At 43.7% G+C, this 10853-nt stretch overlaps 1 protein-coding gene and 1 long non-coding RNA gene across 2 annotated transcripts; both read right to left on the minus strand.

Annotated features, from left to right (window-relative positions):
• Window positions 1-1236: 1236 nt before the first annotated feature.
• On the minus strand, window positions 1237-4395 carry LOC135497413 (uncharacterized). Its single transcript, XM_064787303.1, has 2 exons — window positions 4283-4395; window positions 1237-3999 (listed from the first exon to the last, which is right to left on the minus strand). The coding sequence occupies exon 2, from the start codon at window positions 3690-3692 to the stop codon at window positions 1497-1499; it is 2196 nt and encodes a 731-aa protein (XP_064643373.1). The 5' UTR covers window positions 3693-3999; window positions 4283-4395; the 3' UTR covers window positions 1237-1496.
• Window positions 4396-7750: 3355 nt separating this feature from the next.
• On the minus strand, window positions 7751-10242 carry LOC135482968 (uncharacterized). The gene is made up of 3 exons (XR_010446288.1): window positions 10196-10242; window positions 8249-8442; window positions 7751-7864 (listed from the first exon to the last, which is right to left on the minus strand). It is a non-coding gene; the product is annotated as an uncharacterized LOC135482968 (long non-coding RNA).
• Between the last annotated feature and the right edge of the window lie 611 nt (window positions 10243-10853).

The following is a 10853-nucleotide window of genomic DNA, read 5'->3' on the forward strand; positions in this document are numbered from 1 at the left end:
TCCATGCCTACAACTTCAATTTCTTCATAATCCATGGCTAGAAGTTCAATACTAATATAATATCCAAGATAAAGTTACAAGAAGTAGTCAATAGGGGTCTCTCACCTCTCACTGTATGTCCACACTATTCACGCTTGTACGAGGAATACATTCAATGCTGAATCTAACAACACCCAGTGCCCTTACTCTGTATATTAGTCACTGGAAGATGGCCCATTTCACTCCTTGCTTCTACTTCACCTATAGTCTCATTGCAAACGCCTCAGTTCTATGATATCACATTCACTTTCAGCTGTCATGCAACGCAACAACTGTGCTATCTGCCATCGCACATCAACGAAGAAGTGCAGCCGCCCACATTCCACCTCACGTCTGTCCGACCAGCTGCAATCCTCGAGGACGCCACACTGTACCACGATTTCACTACGATGTTTGACAAGAAGGAGCAGTGCGCGAGATAGGCTAATGAGCAGACTTACCTCGCTTGAGTTTCGGAAGAATGTTTCATATCGCGCTACGCTGACCACTGCTGACCATGACAGGCGTGCATTGGACTGGTACAGGTTGGAACTGAACATTGAATATGCTGGTGGTGACGCTTTCTGATGAGAAGTTGGTCGTGACTGATGCAGTATCCTTGGACTTGTCCACAGCATCGTTCAATCATTGCTCTCTGAGCTGCCTTGATTCTGTACCCAAATACTAAGACCAAATGCCTGTTGACTGTGCTTTAAGAGAGACTGGCGCCATGCCTAGAGATATGACTGACCCCTATTGGCAAATTTGTATGACTTTATCTTGCCTACCTAGCTGCTGCCTATAGTCTCCCTTTAACTGCGGAACACTTCAAAGTCGATAAAATGCCATGTTCCACCTTTTAATGTGTTCAGACTGCCATTTTCAAAATAATCAAGTCAGGACACTGCCTTCTAGTCTCATAATAAATTTTGCTTTCCTCAATATATAATAACATTTCTTCTTCTTCAATGCTTTCATCATTCCAAACTTCTCCTCCTCTGACTTTTACAGGGGTACAGTCATGGCAATCAAAACCCAAATACTGAGACCAAATGCCTGTTGACTGTGCTTTAAGAGAGACTGGCGCCATGCCTAGTCTCTCTTAAAGCACAGTCAACAGACACCAACCCCCTCAGACTCAGAAACCACAAACGCCCAACCCTTCCTGCTACCCTAATACTTCTGGATTGCCATCGTACAACGCGTTCGATGGACGAAGGTTCCTCGAAATTGGCCGTAAAACGAACAAAGACACTTTACGGGGATCGCAGTTTCTCAGCGTCCTCGGCACGGCTGTGGAATAAGTTGCCGACGGAACTAACTGCGATTGACAATCAGGACACATTTAGGAAGCGCTTGAAGTGTTGGCTGTTCGAGAGGCATTATCAGTGACAATGAGTGGAAATCAACAAATAGCGCTTAAACAGCAATGCGGTCTGAGTAGCGCTATACAAATACTAGACATTATTTTATTATTATTAAGGTTCGGTCTCTGCCAGTTCATCAAGAAAAATCGGTAGTTCCATAGACGACCAATCACCTTCAGTTTCTGCATATTCATCAAGACAACTCGGTAGCTTTGCGGAAGATGGCTCACCACTTGGTTGTTGGGAAGGTTCGGTCTCTGCCAGTTCATCAAGAAAAATCGGTAGTTCCATAGACGACAAATCACCTTCAGTTTCTGCATATTCATCAAGACAACTCGGTAGCTTTGCGGAAGATGGCTCACCACTTGGTTGTTGGGAAGGTTCGGTCTCTGCCAGTTCATCAAGAAATATCGGTAGTTCCATAGACGACCAATCACCTTCAGTTTCTGCATATTCATCAAGACAACTCGGTAGCTTTGCGGAAGATGGCTCACCACTTGGTTGTTGGGAAGGTTCGGTCTCTGCCAGTTCATCAAGAAATATCGGTAGTTCCATAGACGACCAATCACCTTCAGTTTCTGCATATTCATCAAGACAACTCGGTAGCTTTGCGGAAGATGGCTCACCACTTGGTTGTTGGGAAGGTTCGGTCTCTGCCAGTTCATCAAGAAATATCGGTAGTTCCATAGACGACCAATCACCTTCAGTTTCTGCATATTCATCAAGACAACTCGGTAGCTTTGCGGAAGATGGCTCACCACTTGGTTGTTGGGAAGGTTCGGTCTCTGCCAGTTCATCAAGAAATATCGGTAGTTCCATAGACGACCAATCACCTTCAGTTTCTGCATATTCATCAAGACAACTCGGTAGCTTTGCGGAAGATGGCTCACCACTTGGTTGTTGGGAAGGTTCGGTCTCTGCCAGTTCATCAAGAAATATCGGTAGTTCCATAGACGACGAATAACCTTCAGACTGATGGGTTGAATAGGCAGGTGCCTGCCCAAAATTACTGGTCTGTAGTTTCATAGACGACGAATCACCACCAGTAGGTTGGGCAGGACTGGTCTGTACATGTTCAAAATTACCGGTCTGTAGTTTCATAGACGACGAATCGCCACCAGCAGGCTGTGCGGGACTGGTCTGTGCCTGTTCAAAATTACCAGTCTGTAGTTTCATAGACGACGAATCGCCACCAGTAGGTTGGACAGGACTGGCCTGTGCCTGTTCAAAGTTACTGCTCTGTAGTTTCATAGACGACGAATCGCCACCAGCAGGTTTGGCATGACTGGTCTGTGCCTGTTCAAAATGACTGCAATATAGTTTCATAGACGACGAATCGCCACCAGCAGGCTGGGTATGACTGGCCTGTGCCTGTTCAAAATAACCAGTCTGTAGTATCATCGACCACGAATCACCACCAGTAGGTTGGGCATGACTGGCCTGTGCCTGTTCAAAATGCATGTTCGGTAGTTTTGTAAACATTGAATTCCCACCGGTAGGCTGGTTCGAGCTCATCTGTGCCTCTTCAAATTGACTGCTCTGTAGTTTCATCGACATTGAATCGCCACCAGTAGGTTTGGCATGACTGGACTGTGCCTGTTCAAAATGACCAGTCTGTAGTTTCATAGACGACGAATCACCACCAGCAGGTTTGGCATGACTGGCCTGTGCCTGTTTAAAATGACTGCTATGTAGTTTCATAGACGACGAATCGCCACCAGCAGGCTGGGTATGACTGGCCTGTGCCTGTTCAAAATTACCAGTCTGTAGTATCATCGACCACGAATCACCACCAGCAGGTTTTGCATGACTGGCCTGTGCGTGTTCAAAATTACCAGTCTGTAGTTTCATCAACGACGAATCACCACCAGTAGGTTGGGCATGACTGCCGTGTGCCTGTTCAAAATGACTGCTCTGTAGTTTCATAGACGACGAATTGCCATCAGCAGGTTTGGCATGACTGGCCTGTGCCTGTTCAAAATTACCGGTCTGTAGTTTCATAGACGACGAATCGCCACCAGCAGGCTGGGTATGACTGGCCTGTGCTTGTTCAAAATAACCAGTCTGTAGTTTCATCGACCACGAATCACCACCAGTGGCAGTATTTTGGGCATGACTGGCCTGTGCCTGTTCAAAATGCATGTTCCGTAGTTTTGTAAACATTGAATTACCACCGGTAGGCTGGTTCGGGCTCATCTGTGCCTCTCCAAATTGACTGCTCTGTAGTTTCATCGACATTGAATCGCCACCAGTAGGTTTGGCATGACTGGCCTGTGCTTGTTCAAAATTACCAGTCTGTAGTTTCATAGACGACGAATCACCACCAGTTGCCCGGGCAGAGCTGGTTTGTGCCTGTTTAAAATTACCTGCTTAAAATTATGCGGCTGTGATTGGTATGTGCTGGTCTCAGCGGCTGGATTTGAATGACATCTCATATATGATTCTTGAGAAGGGGGAACCCGTGTCAGTTCAAGACTCCTAGACTGCGTGGACTCGCTCTCGCCCTGTCTTGGATAGCCAATATTCGGGATCGATGCTTGAGTGCCAAATTTGGGAATGGAATCGTCATCGTCTGGTCGAACAGATTCTCGTAAATATCTCCTTGGTTGCTTGCCTAGAACAAAAAGAGACATGTCAGATCAATAAAAACGACATTGGCTTATCTGACTTGTTGATGTATGATATATAAGGATATGTGGTACACAATGTAGAAATTTATGTTCATGTACGTTCTTGGAGTAGTGTTGTCACTCTGCAGTCAACATCTCTCCCAGATGTTGTCCAGAACTTTGCCCCGAATGTGTTTGCTGTGGCTTATCTTTTATATGTGCAAGTGACATTTTAGCAAAAAGCTTGAAATAAGCTAAACCATTGAGTCTATAAAACATCCTACTAACCTAATATTATGTTTGTTTTGTCCTCATATTCTGCAACTGCTTTAATTTGCTTTTCTTTTCCCATCCTTTGCAGGCATTTGATGATAAATTCATAGTCACCAAGTTTAATATGTTGTCTCCTGTAAAGCAAGCACACAGGTGAAAATGATAACATTATGTCAATGAAAAAACACCAAACTTTTTTTCTACAATTAGTCGTGTTGATATCATGTTATGTCAAACATTCTGACTTCAAACCTATTCAAAATTATCATTTTCAAATTCCCATGACTTTCTGGTCCTAAGCCTCTAGTTTTGGGAGGACGTGGTAAGGCAAATTGGGGTTAATAAGACAAGAGTCCTTGATTAGTCAACGTCCAAGATTTTCTCTAGAAGCCTTAATATAAAGGCATTCATTAGCCGCAGTGCCAGCTCTGTTTATTGATACACATCAATGACAAATGGAGTAACCAATAGCTTTCTTTGAAATCCTTCCATCAACTTACTGTTCGAGCTGTTGCCAAACCTTTTCAAAGGTCTTGCATTTTTCTAAGTAGTAGGGTTGGATGGCGTTGAAAAATCCAATTTCATCCTTGAAACTCTCGAGTTCCTCCTTTTTAAGTTCACCCTTCAGGTAGAAAATAAGATCTACCTGCAACTCCAAGCCTGTTGGTATGTCAGACATTGTTGGTCGGAATCTCTTGAAAATGAAAAAGAAATTGTACACATTTAGGAAGCGCTTGAAGTGTTGGCTGTTCGAGAGGCATTATCAGTGACAATGAGTGGAAATCAACAAATAGCGCTTAAACAGCAATGCGGTCTGAGTAGCGCTATACAAATACTAGACATTATTTTATTATTATTAAGGTTCGGTCTCTGCCAGTTCATCAAGAAAAATCGGTAGTTCCATAGACGACCAATCACCTTCAGTTTCTGCATATTCATCAAGACAACTCGGTAGCTTTGCGGAAGATGGCTCACCACTTGGATGTTGGGAAGGTTCGGTCTCTGCCAGTTCATCAAGAAAAATCGGTAGTTCCATAGACGACCAATCACCTTCAGTTTCTGCATATTCATCAAGACAACTCGGTAGCTTTGCGGAAGATGGCTCACCACTTGGTTGTTGGGAAGGTTCGGTCTCTGCCAGTTCATCAAGAAATATCGGTAGTTCCATAGACGACCAATCACCTTCAGTTTCTGCATATTCATCAAGACAACTCGGTAGCTTTGCGGAAGATGGCTCACCACTTGGTTGTTGGGAAGGTTCGGTCTCTGCCAGTTCATCAAGAAATATCGGTAGTTCCATAGACGACGAATAACCTTCAGACTGATGGGTTGAATAGGCAGGTGCCTGCCCAAAATTACTGGTCTGTAGTTTCATAGACGACGAATCACCACCAGTAGGTTGGGCAGGACTGGTCTGTACATGTTCAAAATTACCGGTCTGTAGTTTCATAGACGACGAATCGCCACCAGCAGGCTGTGCGGGACTGGCCTGTGCCTGTTCAAAATTACCAGTCTGTAGTTTCATAGACGACGAATCGCCACCAGTAGGTTGGACAGGACTGGCCTGTGCCTGTTCAAAGTTACTGCTCTGTAGTTTCATAGACGACGAATCGCCACCAGCAGGTTTGGCATGACTGGTCTGTGCCTGTTCAAAATGACTGCAATATAGTTTCATAGACGACGAATCGCCACCAGTAGGTTGGGTATGACTGGCCTGTGCCTGTTCAAAATGCATGTTCCGTGGTTTTGTAAACATTGAATTACCACCGGTAGGCTGGTTCGAGCTCATCTGTGCCTCTTCAAATTGACTGCTCTGTAGTTTCATCGACATTGAATCACCACCAGCAGGTTTGGCATGACTGACCTGTGCCTGTTTAAAATGACTGCTATGTAGTTTCATAGACGACGAATCGCCACCAGCAGGCTGGGTATGACTGGCCTGTGCCTGTTCAAAATTACCAGTCTGTAGTATCATCGACCACGAATCACCACCAGTAGGTTTTGCATGACTGGTCTGTGCCTGTTCAAAATTACCAGTCTGTAGTTTCATAGACGACGAATCACCACCAGCAGGTTTGGCATGACTGGCCTGTGCCTGTTCAAAATGACTGCTATGTAGTTTCATAGACGACGAATTGCCACCAGCAGGTTTTGCATGACTGGCCTGTGCGTGTTCAAAATTACCAGTCTGTAGTTTCATCAACGACGAATCACCACCAGTAGGTTGGGCATGACTGCCGTGTGCCTGTTCAAAATGACTGCTCTGTAGTTTCATAGACGACGAATTGCCATCAGCAGGTTTGGCATGACTGGCCTGTGCCTGTTCAAAATTACCGGTCTGTAGTTTCATAGACGACGAATCGCCACCAGCAGGCTGGGTATGACTGGCCTGTGCCTGTTCAAAATAACCAGTCTGTAGTTTCATCGACCACGAATCACCACCAGTGGCAGTAGGTTGGGCATGACTGGCCTGTGCCTGTTCAAAATGCATCTTCCGTAGTTTTGCAAACATTGAATTACCACCGGTAGGCTGGTTCGGGCTCATCTGTGCCTCTCCAAATTGACTGCTCTGTAGTTTCATCGACATTGAATCGCCACCAGTAGGTTTGGCATGACTGGCCTGTGCTTGTTCAAAATTACCAGTCTGTAGTTTCATAGACGACGAATCACCACCAGTTGCCCGGGCAGGGCTGGTTTGTGCCTGTTTAAAATTACCGCTCTCTAGTTCCGTAGATGATCGATCACAGTTTCTTTCGGACTGTTCAATATGTCCACTACCAGTAAGTGGAACACGACCTGGCAGCTGGAATTGGCTGACCTCATAATCGATCTTTGCACCGACTCGTTTTGATGAATAAGCATCTCGACCTGTTAAATGGAAAGGACTGCCCACTTCTGGAAAAAGGTCCTCACTCCGTAGTTTTCGGAGAAGACTAGTCACTGGTGGGAATAATGGATTATGCGGCTGTGATTGGTATGTGCTGGTCTCAGCGGCTGGATTTGAATGACATCTCATATATGATTCTTGAGAAGGGGGAACCCGTGTCAGTTCAAGACTCCTAGACTGCGTGGACTCGCTCTCGCCCTGTCTTGGATAGCCAATATTCGGGATCGATGCTTGAGTGCCAAATTTGGGAATGGAATCGTCATCGTCTGGTCGAACAGATTCTCGTAAATATCTCCTTGGTTGCTTGCCTAGAACAAAAAGAGACATGTCAGATCAATAAAAACGACATTGGCTTATCTGACTTGTTGATGTATGATATATAAGGATATGTGGTACACAATGTAGAAATTTATGTTCATGTACGTTCTTGGAGTAGTGTTGTCACTCTGCAGTCAACATCTCTCCCAGATGTTGTCCAGAACTTTGCCCCGAATGTGTTTGCTGTGGCTTATCTTTTATATGTGCAAGTGACATTTTAGCAAAAAGCTTGAAATAAGCTAAACCATTGAGTCTATAAAACATCCTACTAACCTAATATTATGTTTATTTTGTCCTCATATACTGCAACTGCTTCAATTTGCATTACTTTTCCCATCCTTTGCAGACACTTGATGATAAATTCATAGTCACCAAGTTTAATATGTTGTCTCCTGTAATGCAAGCACACGGGTGAAAATGATAACAGTATGTCAATGAAAAAACACAAAACATTTTATCTACAGTTACCGCAGTCGTGTTGATATCATGTTATGTCAAACATTCTGACCTCAACCCTTTGGCCGACACATATTCAAAATTATCATTTTCAAATTCCCATGACTGTCTGGTCTTAAGCCTCTAGTTTTGGGAGGACGTGGTAAGGCAAATTGGGGTTAATAAGACAAGAGCCCTTGATTAGTCAACGTCCAAGATTTTCTCTAGAAGCCTAAATATAAAGGCATTCATTAGCCGCAGTGCCAGCTCTGTTTATTGATACACGCCAATGACAAGTGGAGTAACGAATAGCTTTCTATGAAATCCTTCCATCAACTTACTGTTCGAGCTCTTGCCAAACCTTTTCAAAGGTCCTGCATTTCTCTAAGTAGTAGGGTTGGATGGCTTTGAAAAATCCAATTTCATCCTTGAAACTCTCGAGTTCCTCCGTTTTAAGTTCACCCTTCAGGTAGAAAATAAGATCTACCTGCAACTCCAAGCCTGGTGGGATGTCAGACATTGTTGGTCGGAATCTCTTGAAAATGAAAAAGAAATTGTACCGTTTTTGCCCCTAACCTCGCAATCAAAAGAATTCAAACCTACATTATACATACACAAAGCCCGCTCGCACGTAGGTCTTTAGAAATTCCAGTTATTTTACTGGCTTTTCAAAGGTCTTGATGACATCGTCCCCACAAAACATATTTCATGGGGGTCATTAGGCCTAATCCAGCAACGGCAAATACACGTAATGGAAAATATAAGGAATAGCATTCCGCGACGTTACTATTTATAGCTCACAAGGTCATTTGAATAAGATATTGATGACGTTTTAGTCACGTGACAGTCGGACATCGACACTTATTTCTACGCATTTGAGCTTATTTCAAAGTCAATTATCTTTGACCCTGCATTGTTTTTGCATGAATGATACCATAGAGTCAGAGAGAGAAATATTCAGAACAATTATGTAGTATTTCCAACACTCGGACATGTGCCAGATTGAATCTAACTGCCCTGGTTAGAAAGCCTGAATCCACTACGAAACCGCATGTTTGTCCGACATTGCCTGTAATTCAACCATGGGGAAATAGAGGGCAGCAGCTGCAGTGACCTCATTATCGCGGAATGCTATTGGATACAATGAGAAGAACGCCAGAGCTGGCAACAAAAAGTGTCAGTGTGGTTAAAATGTATTTCTTCAGCAAACACTGCGAATAGCTGCTGTACAGTTAGTTGTCTAAATCAATAGTTCGAGGTTTTCATCGATTTTTTATTGCACGCACACGGTATATAAACTAATCTTCCGGTAACCGTCAATGGCCACAGAGAATCTTTACATGATAAGATGCATGAGAAATTATTCCCTCCCCTTGAAATACCGATGACCGTCCCATAGTCCGAAGGTGCGTTGGTCCGAAGACCCGCTAGTCCGAAAAGTAGGCCTACACTATAAAATTACTTTAAAAAAGATCCCGCTAGTCTTATTTTCCGCTTTTCCGGAATCAGGGAAAAGATCTACTAATCTGAAATAAAAAAATTTGACCCGCTCATCCGAAATCAGGGAGAAAAGCCGCTAATCCGAAAAATACACTGTCATTTGAAAGAAGTACATATTTTTTAATGACTCTGATGATTATTTTATGGTGAGAAAGCTGGCTTAGTGTAATATATATTACCGAACTTTCAGGATTGGGCCTACATAAATCATGAGTCGTCCTCAATTCGCATCAAATATATCATAGACGATATGTTCAGGCATACATGATATATCCAGATATTTCAACAATGACTGGCATATTAGCTGGAATGGCGGTTTCCCAGAATTAGGACAGTCTTGTAGGCATTATACTAAGTGCCGATAGGCCTACCTCTCGACCTTGTGTATACAGGAAGAGTGGGAAATACATAGGGTCAGTATTTAACAAATCCTGCATAGAAGAATGCACAGAATTTAGACAGGGTTTCACATAGTGCAATCATAATGTCACCCTGTGGGATGATGTCCTGTATACAGAACTACTGTATAGACATACAGAACATCACCCAGGGTGACATTCTGCGTCACGGCCAACGATCACCCTTACACTCCGGACGCGGTGGACTGGCTTCGACCCTCACCACATGACAGCATGAACAGGATGACGAAATGGACTGCCCCGGGAGTCTCATATCACCCAAGCCGGGAGATATTTTGCCTCCCTGCTGCATGGCGTTCAGCAACACCCAAAACGACCCTTATCACTTAATGAAGGCAATAAACGGACGTAGTGAAAGGAATTACTTACAGCAGCGTTGAGATATTCAATTTTTGGCTTGCTTCGAACCACTTATAGTGTAAAACGATAATATTAACGCGGAAATGCCAAATGGGAATTCCCCATGACGCATGCGAAGCGTGCGTCATCTACGAACACGACGAGTAACGACCAGACCGATTTGGGAGGGAAAATTGATGATTTGAGTGCCTGTGCAGCAATATTACATTGTTGATAGGCGAAAAAACGTCGGATAACCATTATATATTTTTCTTTTTTCAAACTCTACATACGATTAGAAATGGATCCATGTGATAACCTCATTGCTTTTATTGATCGGCGATAAATATTGAAAACTCGATTTCCAACAGCGGTAAACAATAAAATATCTCTGGCACCATCGGAATCCCCCCTCCCCCAACATCCCCAAGTTGGCACCCAGCTCTGTTCGTCGGCCGGTCCCTCATAAGAAGTAGTATAAGTACAATGATGAGAATGTTTTGGTCGGGAATAAAAAATGAAGGTTGAATAAAAATTGACGTCCCCTTCCTTAAGGAGACATTTGCTGCTAACGCATGCTAACAGTGTACATGAACGTATTTGAATAAGTGACCGTCGACAAATAAAATCCAGCGCAATGGGGCCCAAGCGACCGGGTCTATTTGTATTTTTTGAAGTTATGTTAACA

Source organism: Lineus longissimus, chromosome 1 (genome assembly GCF_910592395.1).
Source record: "Lineus longissimus chromosome 1, tnLinLong1.2, whole genome shotgun sequence".
Taxonomy (NCBI): domain Eukaryota; kingdom Metazoa; phylum Nemertea; class Pilidiophora; order Heteronemertea; family Lineidae; genus Lineus; species Lineus longissimus.

Bases quoted from the DNA above. Each gene is read 5' to 3' on its own strand.
- LOC135497413 (XM_064787303.1), bottom strand. From the start codon at position 3,692: ATGAAACTACAGACTGGTAATTTTGAACAAGCACAGGCCAGTCATGCC.